Below are 13,573 nucleotides of genomic sequence, written 5' to 3'. Positions count from 1 at the left end.
TACCTGTAATCCCAGCACTCTGGGAGGCTGAGGCGGGAAGATACTTGAGCCCAAGAGTTTGAGGCTGCAGTGAAGTATGATTGCACCTGCCTGGGTGACAAAGCAAGACTCTCAAAAAAAAAACAAAAACAAATTACACCTAAATTTAGTAGCTTGAAATAACAATAAACATTTATTACTTTCTTGCACAGCTTCAGTGGGTCAGGATTTCAGGAGCAGTTTAGCTGAATGGCTCTGACTTAGGCTCCCTCATGAGATTGCAGTCAAGGTGTTGGTGCCGAGACTAGAAGATCTGCTTCCAAAATGGTTCCTTCACATGACTGGCTTTTGGCCAGAAGCTCAGTTACTGGCCCCATGAAGCCTCTCCATAGGGCTTCTTGAGGGTCCTCAAAACAGTTACTGGCTTCCGCTAGAGCACATGATCTAAAAGAGAATAGGGCAGAAGTGGCAGTGTCTTTTATGCCTTGACTTTGGAACTTCCCACCATCATCTGTTGGTCACACATACCAATCCTAATATATTGTAGGTGGTGACCTCACAAGTGCATGAAGACCCAGAGGCGAGGATCCCTGGGGACCATCTTGGAGGCTGGCTACCATATAAATATATGTATTTTTGAGACTAACTTATGTTGCCTAGAAAATAACTGCATTTTCAAAGCTCTACTAACTTTCCATGGGCAGCTCATTTGTTCATTCAGCAATTAGTTGAAGGTTTCCTGAGTGCTAGGAGTACAGTGGTGAGGCAAAATAACATACAGAGAATGTAGATTGTAGCTGTGGTAAGTACGGTGATGGAGAGAGAGGTACATTATCTTTGAGAGAATGTAAAACAGGAAAGTGTGACCTAGTCAGAGAGGCCACCAGAGGCTTCCCAGAGGAAGGGACATTGACCTAAGATATCTGAAGCAAGAAGAATTAACCAAGTAAGGAGGAAGAGGAGAGCATTTCAGTGACAGTGGTCACGGATGGTGGTATGGTTCATAAGAAATTTGGTTTCAGAGATCTTCTTGTCTGTTTAGAACAAGTAATAATTGCTTCAGAAAAGGCTTTGAAATCCCTTGGTTTACTGCCTCCCTGCCTTTTTTTTCTTATCAAGGGATTATACTAGCATTTTCAAATGAGAGAAAATATTTCAAAAGCTCTGTGACTAACTTTGAAAAACTTACTGCATAGTCAAGTGCATATAGATACTGCTCAGTAACAAGACTTCACCCCTTTTTCTCAATCCCTAGTGGTTCTAATCCTGTCTGAGTTTTTGTTTTTTTTTTGAGCTCCTTTAGAATAGCCCCTAGAACTTTGGGATAGTTGGAGGTGAAGAATTTTTCAGCAGACAGGCTGAAGTCAAAGTCCAGCTTTCTTTGTTCACATCTACAAGAGTAATTTATTCCTAAAGCCAGAATCTCTCTTCCTTGCTAAGAATATTTCCCTCACTCCAGCTGGGGCCTTCCCAGGGTCATTCTTGAATCCCCATAGAGGGAGTGTTGAAAAAAATTCGTTTCTAAGACTGTGGGCTGCTATTGTTACTTGAAGAAGTGTGATGACCTCTGAGTGCCTGCAACATTGTTAAACATAGTAATCTGGAGAGACTCCCATAGGGAGGCTTTTTTATTCCTCCTCCTTGATCTAAGCTAGACCATATTGTACTTGGTGCCTGAGTACAACTGATCAGGTAGTCCTATGAAAATGTGGCTACCTGCGGGGTGAAGGCTCTTTTTCTTTAGCGTTTTAATTCCTGTTGCCTTTAGAATCTCTTCCAGTAATAGCAGCTCCATCCATGTGGACACGACCTCAGATCAAAGACTTCAAAGAGAAGATTCAGCAGGATGCAGATTCTGTGATTACGGTGGGCCGAGGAGAAGTGGTCACTGTTCGAGTACCCACCCATGAAGAAGGATCATATCTCTTTTGGGAATTTGCTACAGACAATTATGACATTGGGTTTGGGGTGTATTTTGAATGGACAGACTCTCCAAACACTGCTGTCAGCGTGCATGTCAGTGAGTCCAGCGATGACGACGAGGAGGAAGAAGGTAGAACCTTGGTCCATATTCAGTAGCTGCTGGGTTGTATGTTGGCAGAAATGGTACATGGTTCAGGTGTCACCCAGCCTTATGCTTCCTGATTAACACTTCATGGTTAGGGAACACTTTCTTCATTAGTGGGACCTTGGGCTGAAAAGGTTGTGAGGCCAGGCTCCTGTAGGGGATTGGGGCCTGAACCTGAATTTTTCAGAATGCCAGAATCTATTTGGCAATTTGCTATTTTACTCCTTTCTGAATACTATTTTACTTCTAACCTTGTGTGTTGAAAAACCAAATATGCAAGATCACTTTTTAAAAATTTAAAAAAATTTTTCTTTTTTTTTTGAGACGGAGTCTCACTCTGTTGCCCAGGCTGGAGTGCGGTGGTGTGATCTCTGCTCACTGCAATCTCTGCCTCTTAGGTTCAAGCGATTCTCCTGCCTCAGCCTCCTGAGTAGCTGAGATTACAGGCACACACCACTATGCCTGGCTAATTTTTTGTATTTTTAGTAGAGACGAAGTTTCACCGTGTTGGTCAGGCTGGTCTCGAACTCCTGACCTTGTGCTCCACCCACCTTGGCCTCCCAAAGTTCTGGGATTACAGGCATGAGCCACCACGCCTGGCCCACTTTGAAAAATTTTCAAGGAGCAAGTAAGAATTCCTGTCAACCCTGGCATTTGCTTAAATGTATATCGTTGATATTAGCTTTTAAGGTCATTATTCTAAGATTCTTTATGTAAATACAGAAACTCACCAGAACATTCCACTTAAAAAAAAATTTCAATTATTTTTCCATTTGGAAATCCCTATTTTGCTAGAGTGGAATTTTTTACTTCCTCTGAAAATAGAAGTAATAAGTAGACAATAAGTTTCTGTCTAATAAGTAGACAGAAACATATACAGCAGGTGTGCTATAACATTTCTTGAAATTAAGTTTAATATTCAATTTAACAGTTAATATTTAATTTAATGCTAATCAAAAGATAATCCAAATATAATTCTGTACCATTACCTACATGAACCATCAGAGTATCCCAGAAGTTTCAGTACATCTTGCAGATTGACTTATTGTCTGAATAAGTAGACAAAATTGGGTGTTTTAGAGGACAGTCTAAAGGACAATCTAAAATATCTTGGTCTAAGAAATAGGTTTTTGAGAAGATGTATTTTTGTTACCCAGGGAAAGTTAGAATGTAGGGTTTGTTTATGTACACTTAATAAGCACTTATTTGTTGACTTGATTCAAAGTGATGTGGAATGTGTGCTCTGTGAGAATGGAAAAGCACCACGTCTCAGTTCTTCCGGAATAACTGACCGTTTACAAGGTGGCTTGTAAATAGACTGCTTGTTCTTGAAGAGGGTTGGCATTGTTGCTTTACAGATTACAGTGGGATAAAGTTAAAAAGATACTGTTGGAAGTACATGGAATAAGCCTGAAAGTTCTATCAACTTGTGAAATACAGAGTTGTCCAATCATGTTACCATACCATGCAACACCCTGGGGCCTCTGGGGCTATCTACAGAAACATACATAGCAGGTGTGCCATAACATTTCTTGAAATTAAGTTTAATATTCAGTTTAATAGTTAATATTTAATTTAATGCTAATCAAAAGATAATCCAAAGATAATTCTGTACCATTATCTACATGAATCATCCGAGTATCCCAGAAGTTTCAGTACATCTTGCAGATTGACTCTTACCCCAGAAGCAGATTTAAAATCCTTCATTATACCACAGGTCCAGATTCTAGCTGGTAAATATGGAAGCATGAGCTGCTTTGTCTTACATGGCATTTTGTTTTCATCAGTCTTTATTCCTGAGTACCGCAAGCAAGGTAAAACATTGCCCATAAATAATACTGACTGAGACAGAAAGAAAAAATAAAAGATTGAAAAAGCCTGGGCCGGATGCAGTGACTCATGCCTGTAATCCCAACACTTTGGGAGGCCAAGGTGGGCGGATCACAAGGTCAGGAGTTCAAGACCAGTCTGGCCAACATGGTGAAGCCCCCGTCGCTACTAAAAATATAAAAATTAGCTGAACGTGGTGGCGGGTGCCTGTAATCCCAGCTACTCGGGAGGCTGAGGCAGGAAAATCACTTGAACCTGGGAGGTGGAGGTTGCAGTGAGCCAAGATCACACCACTGCACTCCAGCCTAGATGACAGAACGAGACTCCGTCTCAAAAAAAAAAAAAAGAAAAAGCCTGTCTGGGCATGGTGGTTCACAACTGTAATCTCAGCTTTTGGGGAGGCCAAGTAAGGAAGATCTCTTGAGGCCAGAAGTTTAAGACCAGCCTGGGCAAACCGTTTTGTAGAGTGACACCCCATCCGTCCAAAAAAAAATTTTTTTTTAGTTAGCTGGGTGTGATGGCATGTACCTGTAGTCCCAGGTACATGGGAGGCTGAGGCAAGAGGATTGCTTGAGCTCAGGAATTCGAGGCTGTAGTGAGCTATATGATCACGCCACTGCATTCCAGCCCGAGCAATAGAGCTAGGCCCTCCCTCTAAACAACAACAACAAAAAAAAAAACAGATGAAAAAAAACAAGAAGCGGTTAGAGAGCGGGACTGTAGCAGATTGGCCAGGGGCCACTACTGTTTTCTCATGTGACCTTCAACAATGTCAGAACCTGTTCTGTCCTTTCTGTTGCATCACAGGGACTCATTAAAGTCAGACTGCAGATGTCTGGGAAGGAAAGTTTTTGTATGTGTACAAATTACTGTACTTACAAAGAGCTGTGTGAGGCCAGGCACGGTGGCCCCTGCCTATAATCTCAGCACTTTGGGAGGCCAAAGCAGGTGGATTGCTTGAGCTCAGGAGTTCAAGACCAGCCTGGACAACATAGTGAAACCCTGTCTCTAGCAAAAATATAAAAAACTAGCTGGGCATGGTGGTGTGCACCTATAGTCCCAGCTACTTGGGTGGCTGAGGTGGGAGGATTGCTTGAGCCCAGGAGGTAGAGGTTGCAGTGAGCTGAGATTAAGTCAGTTCACTCCAGCCTGGGCCACAGAGCCTGACCCCATCTCAAAAAAAAAAAAAAAGATGGCTGGGCGTGGTGGCTCACACCTGTAATCCCAGCACTTTGGGAGCCTGAGGCAGGTGGATCACCTGAGGTCAGGAGTTCAAGACCAGCCTAGCCAACATGGTGAAACCCCATCTCTACTAAAAGTACAAAAATTAGCTGGGCATGATGACGTGCACCTGTAATCCCAGCTACTTGGGAGGCTGAGGCAGGAGAATCGCTTGAACTTGAGAGGTAGAGGTTGCAGTGAGCCGAGATCATGCCATTGCACTCCAGCCTGGGCAACAGAGCCAGACTGCATCTCAAAAAAAATACGAAAGAGCTTTGTGAATAAGAATTCTCTGTTCAGAAATTGGTTGAGGTAATGTGTTTCTCCTGACTTGCCTATGAACCCTCAGCTGTTGATAGTTTTGGGGTTATATTGGTGTTGGGAAGATCACTGGTGAAAATGGCAGGGGTTCATTTCTAGAAATGAGAACCTTGATATCCTTGATCTTAGCTCTAATGTGTCCCTCAAATGAAAGATGGCATTACCTGTACTTGTGCCATTCCTAATCATAAAATGATTTGCACTAAAACATTTTAGCCTCACAGCAGTGAAGCTTTATCACTCCTAAGAATTGTTCATTAAGTGAGTGTAACTTTATCCCATTTAAAGATTAGCTCACAAACTGTATTTGTCCATATGCCTTAGAAACTACTGTCCTACCGTATCTTGTATTTCTTATGGTAGAAGAGTCTGGGTTTTTTGTTTTTTGGTTTGGTTTTTCTCCCTTAGGTCTTGAAAGGTAGACAGAGGAGTTTGCTTTCTTTGAAGAAGCATGGATGGTAACACATCCTCCTGTTTTAATTCTCCACTTTATTGTTTACAGGTCCTAAACCTTTGCTTAAACTCATAAAAGATGCCTTTTCATCTATCCCAGTAATCTTTAGTTTTATAGATTTTGAACAAAATTTGAGTATTGAATCAATGGACCACTCTGTTTCTTGAATGTCAACAATAGTGTACATTTTGGATGGTTCTGTATTTCTCATTTGCATGTGAAGCATGCTTAATTATAGGTATTTCTGTGGTACAGTAAATCTGATTTTGACCTACATTTATTAGAGTGCCATCTGCTTTTTTAAAATAAACATTCAATTTTAGAATAGTTTTAGATTTACAGAAAAGTTGCAAAGATAGTTCAAAGAGTACCCATATACCCTGTACCAAGTTCCCTCTGTTGTTAGCATCTTACATTGTACTGGGATGCACTCATCACAGCTAATGAAACAGTATTGATACATTGATTCATTAATTAACTAGAGTCCATATTTATTCAGATGTTTTTAGTTTTTACCTAATGTTCCAGGATCATTCCAGGATGCCACATTATAGTGAGTCACTATATCTCCTTAATCTGCTCTAGACGGTGAGAATTTCTCAGACTTACCTTGTTTTAATTTCCTGATAGGGGCCATTGACAAGCATCACTCAGTTAATTTGTGTTGCCAGAATTCACTCTGCCATGTTATAAACCTGAAAATCCATTCCTGTAGTCCCAGTCTCTTAAAAAAAAAAAAAAAAAAAAAAAAAAAAAGAAACTACTTTCCCAAGTTTATCTTATTTGTGTGCCCTTGGAGATTGCAGTGAACCGAGATGGCGCCACTGCGCACTCCAGCCTGGGTGACAGAGCGAGATTAAAAAAAAAAAAAAAAAAAAAAAAACCATAAACCTGAAGGTCTTGTCTTCTATAGTGAATACTCCCTTGACCTCTTTTCTTTGAGCCCGTTTGTATTAAATATGTTAAACTGAGACTTCAAAGCTGGTTCATAATTTTCTCATTCCTGTAGGTTTCTAGAGGTATTTTTTTCCGAACCTCATAGCATTACAGTTCAGAAAACTATTAACCGGGGGCAAACCTATAATCAGAGCTCGTTTTTTGCCACTTAGATCATCTCTGGGTTAAATTGGCCTAGTTAAAATAATGGAATTTTCAGAGTATCTCTGAATGCCTGTCTCTCTACTATGGTTTTTTCATTTTATTCCTTCTATTTAAGATATACAGAAAGCAATAGTCCTCACAAATCATCTTCCATCCTTCTAAAATGGGGAGGAATCATATTGTTCAGAAAGAGGATGATGAGGGCAACATTTTCTTGTTACTCAGATGAGTGAAAGTCCAGGGGATGAATTAGGAATTGAATGGCTATGGAAAGGGGAAAATGGGACCTAGAAATAGGAATGGTAGTAAGCACAGAAAGAGAGAGGATGCTGACCACTGCTACCACTAGATATTCATCACTGGGCTCCCAGGGCTCAGAACAGGGTTTGGTATATAGCACATACTCAGGTATTTGAATGAGTGAGTGAATGAATGAATGAACTAATAAATGCTCACATGCACATAACTTGTTCAATGGTTCAACAGAATTCCCAACAAGAGCAGTTTCTCAAAGAAAGGATAGACTGGGCGTGGTGGCTCACGCCTGTAATCCCAGCACTTTGGGAGGCCGAGGAGGCGGATCCACAGGGTCAGGAGGTCGAGACAATCCTGGCCAACATGATGAAACCCCATCTCTACTAAAAATACAAAAATGATCTGGGTGTGGTTGCACACGCCTGTAATCCCAGCTACTTGGGAAGCTGAGGCAGGAGAATCGCTTGAACCCAGGAGGCAGAGGTTGCAGTGAGCTGAGATCATGCCCCTGCGCTCCATGCTGGGTGACAGAGTGAGACTCTGTCTCCAAAAAAAAAGAAAGGGTAGATTTTAATTGCTTGATGCAAGTGTGGTTTTCCTGAATCTGTTCATTGACTTGTCTCTGTTCTTACAGAAAACATCAGTAGTGAAGAGAAAGCCAAAAAGAATGCCAACAAGCCTCTGCTGGATGAGATTGTGCCTGTGTACCGACGGGACTGTCATGAGGAGGTGTATGCTGGCAGCCACCAATATCCAGGGAGAGGAGTCTATCTCCTCAAGTTTGACAACTCCTACTCTTTGTGGAGGTCAAAATCAGTCTACTACAGAGTCTATTATACTAGATAAAAATGTTGTTACAAAGTCTGGAGTCTAGGGTTGGCAGAAGATGGCATTTAATTTGGAAGTTTCTTTTTACTTTTGTGGAGCATTAGAGTCAGGGTTTACCTTATTGATATTGGTCTGATGGTTTGTGAACTCTTGCTGAGAATCAAAATTTCCTTGAGACTCTTTAGCATTCATACTTTGGGGTTAAAGGAGATTCCTCAGACTCATCCAGCCCTTGGGTGCTGACCATCAGAGTCACTAGTGGATGCTGAAGTTACATGAGCTACATGTTAAATATTTAAAGTCTCCAAAATAAAACACCCCAACGTTGACCTTCCCCAGCTGATGGTTAGCCCCTTGCTGCCTGCTCCATGTGTCTTATGAGAGCCCATAGTTACAGTGACCTCTAATTTGAAATCCTTAAGTTAATAAGTCTGTATCAGGTGCAGCTGGCTTTGATTAAAGGTCATTTTTAAAACTTAAAAACTCAAGACCTCACAGATTATAATAGAAAAAGAAATGGTCTCAGTTTGATCTTGTTTGGAATGACCCAGATTGTTTCTGCTTTAGGTGCAGCTGTTTAGTTCAGAGTTATATTACAGAGAATTATTTTCTGAGATAATCTTAAACTAGAATGTTCAAAACTAATTGATAATTGAAGTATCAAGATACATAGAACACCTCAGAGATTTTTCTTCAGGAACTTCCACAAACTTTGAATCTTTGTATCTTTATTTGGTATTCATACTACTAGTAGCAAAATACAAGTTTTTTGTTTTGTTTTGATTTGGCTTCATAGAGTATCTCAAATTGAAAGAAACTTTTCTGCACAAAGAATACAGTTAGGGATTTTGTAAACTCAAATTGGCACCTACTGAATTAAAATACATAAAATCATTTAAATATAATTCAGCATATGGGAGGTAACATTGCACTAATATGGAAATCACTGCCAGAGACAGTCTATTTTCTTTTAATTTGTTACTACTTAGTCACAAATCCTATGTTATTCCAGTTTGGAATTACTTATTAAGGAGAATTAGAAATACATATGCCCATGCTTAAATTTTATAGCTTTAATTTGTATTATTTCTTTATTGGCGGGAAGAGGTACATCTTTGTTTTCCTTACTGAAAACAAATATGGATTAATTGCCTCAAATTTGTATAAGTGATTGGCTAGTGATTCTTGTTTTCAGAAGGGAGAGTGGTGTAGATAGAAAATGACAAAGATGGCAATATACACAATGTTGTTACATGTTGTTACTGAAATACTTAGATTTTTAAAATTTCAAATCCTAAATCACTTCTTGTAGGAGGGTTTTCATTAACTAGCTGCAATATATACAGTTCACTACATATGGGTTGTTTGAGTTTTTTGTGTGCTGTATTTCTTTCTGTTTTTTAATACCTGGTTCTGTACATATCTAACTCTGTTGTCTTTTGGTTGTTCAGAAACTGGATTATTTTTTTCTTAGGCAGTGCTTAATTTGTGTTTTTTAATTTTGATTCAGAAGTAGTCCCAGCTCATAGGTGTTCATACTGTTACATCCAGAACATTTGTCAGGCTGTCAGCTCTCATGTACGTATGGTATAGAAACCATGGAGTTAGGCACTTCCTGGATTTTTTTTTATGAGAAAATACTGTATTTAAAATGTAAAATAAACTTTTAAAAAGCAGGCACTAATATATATTTCTTCCAGCCTTTGATTACAAATTTGTCCTTGCACATGTTAAGATGAACTATCTCCTAAAAATATGATTGTTCTTGGGAGCAGTGTATGTTACTTTACATAGCAGCGGTTCCTGTCATGTGTTCATGTCAGAATATTTTTGGTTTTAAACTTTTTTATTGCCTTTGGCTGTCGATTAGTACAGTACAAGTGCGATTTCAGAAAGATCTTGAAAGTAATATATTTAATCAATTAAAATGTTTATCTGTAACTTGTTGATGTTTCATTAATATAGTTACTCTCTGAAGCATTAGTTCAGTATTTCAACATTCGGGTAGGAGAAAAAGAAATGTTTCAAATATCTTTTTTTTAAAGGCTGTGGTTGAAAAACAACTCTTTCTGGCCCATTATTTAGTTTTACTATTAATTACCTTACTGAGTTAAAATAGATTTAAATTTTTCTACACTTTCAAATGCAAAGGCTAGCACTGATTTTTCTTCTTGAAAATGACTAGGTTATAAAGCTGTTTCTCTACACTACCATGTACGTAGTGTGTTCCATGAAATACATGGACCCAGCACACTTTAATGGATCTCCAGAGGCAGAGCCCTCACTCACTCGGGGTGGATGATTGCAGAGCAGTTGTGGGGAAGTGCCCAGTCAGTATGATGTGGAGTCCCAGAATGAGGTTGCTACATCCAGATGACCCCACTAATAGGCAGGGTGACCGGCATCATTTTTTTCTTTTGAAATCTGGGGAGACAGATGAGGTGACCCATCTTGTTCTTTTTGCTGTGTGGGACACCATAAAGCCAGACTGAAGACGCATTAAGGAGAGCAGCTGAGATAAGCACACCTTGGAAACCATGCTACTGAGTCTTGACCATCTGTCTTTTGGAGCAGGAGAAGCAACCAGTTCAGCATAATAAATAATTGCTAATAATTCATTAGGGCTTAAAGTTCAACCATGAGGGACTGGGTGCGGTGGCTCACGCCTGTAATCCCAGTACTTTGGGAGGCCAAGGTGGGTGGATCAAGAGATCGAGACCATCCTGGCTAACACAGTGAAACCCAGTCTCTACTAAAAATACAAAAAATTAGCCGAGTGTGGTGGCAGGCACCTGTAGTCCCAGCTACTCGGGAGGCTGAGGCAGGAGAATGGCATGAACCTGGAAGGTAGAACTTGTAGTGAGCCGAGATGGCGCCACTACATTCCAGCCTGGGTGACAGAGCGAGACTGTGTCTCAAATAAATAAATAAAAATAGAAGTTCAACAGTCAGTAACCGGGCATGGGGGCACACACCTGTATAGTCCCAGCTACTCGGGAGGCTGAAGCATGAAAATTGCTTGAACCCGGAAGGCATAGGTTGCAGTGAGCCTAGATCGCACCACTACACTTCAGCCTGGGTGACAGAGCAAGACTCTGTCTTGTGGGGGAAGAAAGAAAAGTTCAACAATCTACAATGAAAACCATCTTTGCTTCTCTCCCTGGCTTTTTCTCAATTCAACACTTCAGTCTGCAACCTAAAAACGTGTGCCTGTGTATCTACTTGGGGTAGAGCAGATCTTCATTTCCATTCATTAGTTTTTCAAAATATGTGTGCATCAGTATTGGACTTTTGTCTCACATATATCTCAGTACTTCAATTTTCTTAAAATGTTTTTTCTTTTCCTTTTTTTTTTTTTTTTTTTTGAGACAAGGTCTCACTCTGTCACTTGGACTGAAGTGCAGTGGTACAATCACAGATCACTGCAGCCTCAACCTCCTGGGCTCAAGCGATCCTCCCACCTCAGCCTCCCCAGTGGCTGGGATTATAGGTGCATGCACTACCATGCCTGGCTAATTTTTGTATTTTTTGTAGAAATGGGGTTTTACCATGTTGTCCAGGCTGGTCTCAAACTCCTGGACTCAAGTGATCCACCCACTTCAGCCTCCCAAAGTGCTGGTATTACAGGCATAAGCCACCGCACCCCGCCCTAATTTTTATATTCTTAGTAGAGATGGGGGTTCACCATGTTGGCCAGGCAGGTCTCAAACTCCAGACCTCAGGTGATCTGCCTGCATCGGCCTCCCAAAGTGCTGGGATTATAGGTGTGAGCCACAGTGCCAGGCCAATAAAAACAATTTTTATCTTTGTCCAAGGTCATTAACTTACATGTCTCCAGTGAAAGGTAGCACCCCTTTTTTGGGCATGGCAAGGTGTGGAAATGTGAACATGTTTTCTATAAGATCTACATTTTGCAACTTTTAAAATTCCAGGTTGTGTTTTGGATAACTTTTAAGTATTATGTCGTGTTCTTTTAATCAACTGTGTGTTCTTCCATAGAATGTCTTTTTAGCTATTTTTCTGTTGTTGAACATTTAGGTTACTTTTGATTTTTTTGTTGTTGTTGTTATCATTGTTATTAGAAGTGATGTTCCAGTTATTTGTCTCTCCACAAATCTGCATGAGGTTTTCAAAAGTATATACCAAGAAGTGGATACTGGGCCAGGCGTGGTGGCTCACGCCTGTAATCCCAGCACTTTGGGAGGCTGAGGTGGGCAGATCACTTGAGGCCAGGAGTTCAAGACCAGCCTAGCCAACATGGCAAAACCCTATCTCTACTAAAAATACAAAAAATTAGCCGGGCCTGGTGGCAGGCACTTGTAATCTCAGCTACTTGGGAGGCTGAGGCACAAGAATCACTTGAACCCAGGAGGCGGAGGTTGCAGTGAGACGAGATCGTGCCACTGCACTCCAGCATGGGTGACAGAGTGAGACTCTGCCTCAAAAAAAAGAAAAAAAGTGGATACTGGATCATAAATTCTTGGCATTTATATTTATTTTATAAATAAATAAATTTATTCCTTCCTGAACTACTAGGGAGGCAGAGGCCAGAGGATCACTTGAGCACAGGAGTTGAATGCTGCAGTGAGCTGATGGCACCACTGCACTCCAGCCTGGGTGATAGAGCAAGACTCTGTCTCATAAACAAAATTCTGGAAAAAAAATTCTTATGCTCATGTGCAAGTTTCTCCAGTGTATATACCAAGAAGCAGAATTGTTAAGCCATAACAATGGCTTATCGTCTAAAATAACAAGGTCTATTTTAGACGATACAAAACTGCTCTTCAAAGGTGGTGCCAATTTAAACTGCCAATAGTAAAAGAGTTCCTGTGTTCCATACCTTTGCTGAATTGTCAGATTTGTAATTGTACGAGTTTGAGGGGTGTAAAACAAAATCTCATCTGTGGTTTCAATTTATATTTTCTTAATAACCAGCGGAGCTGGGCGTGGTGGCTCACGCCTGTAATCCCAGCACTTTGGGAGGCCGAGGTGGGCGGATCACAAGGTCAGGAGTTCAAGACCAGCCTGACCAACATGGTGAAATCCTGTCTCTACCAAAAATACAAAAATTAGCCGGGCCTGGTGGTGCATGCCTGTAATCCCAGCTACTCGGGAGGCTGAGACAGGAGAATTGCTTGAACCCAGGAGGCGGAGGTTGCAGGAGCCAAGATCATGCCATTGCACCCAGCCTGGGCAAGAGTGAGACTCCGTCTCAAAAAAAATAAAATAAATAAAAAATAACCAGCGGGGATAACCATCGTTTCATATGTTACTGGCCTTCTGTGAGTTGCGTATTTATATCCTTTGTTCATTATTCTGTTGTACGTGTCCTGAATTGTAGGCGTACTTCAAATATTCTGGATACTAGTCTTTTTGGTCATGTACATCACAAATAATTGATGCCACACTGTGGGTTTTTGGTCTCAAACTCCTGACCTCAAGTGATCTGCCCGCTTCAGCCTCCCAAAGTGCTGGGATTACAGGTGTGAGCCACCACACCCGGCCTTTTTTTTTTT

General features: G+C 40.8%; 1 protein-coding gene and 1 pseudogene across 2 annotated transcripts in view; both read left to right on the top strand.

Annotated features, from left to right (window-relative positions):
- ACBD3 (acyl-CoA binding domain containing 3) overlaps nt 1-9,998 on the top strand; it is a gene marked incomplete at its 5' end in the record, with an annotated part of 52,845 nt that extends 42,847 nt beyond the window's left edge. Inside the window, 2 exons of the mRNA XM_011997981.1 lie at nt 1,744-2,032; nt 7,864-9,998. Coding sequence (XP_011853371.1) covers nt 1,744-2,032; nt 7,864-8,075 — 501 coding nt within the window. The remainder of the gene's footprint in view (nt 1-1,743; nt 2,033-7,863) is intronic.
- LOC105552350 lies at nt 8,400-9,998 on the top strand (annotated as a pseudogene). Its single transcript, XR_001007994.1, has one exon. The product of XR_001007994.1 is annotated as an uncharacterized LOC105552350 (transcript).
- Nucleotides 9,999-13,573: the final 3,575 nt, after the last annotated feature.

Source organism: Mandrillus leucophaeus, unplaced genomic scaffold (genome assembly GCF_000951045.1).
Source record: "Mandrillus leucophaeus isolate KB7577 unplaced genomic scaffold, Mleu.le_1.0 Scaffold550, whole genome shotgun sequence".
Lineage (NCBI taxonomy): Eukaryota > Metazoa > Chordata > Mammalia > Primates > Cercopithecidae > Mandrillus > Mandrillus leucophaeus.
The sequence above is the reverse complement of the archived record's forward strand: the minus strand, read 5'-3'. Positions and strand labels throughout refer to the sequence as shown.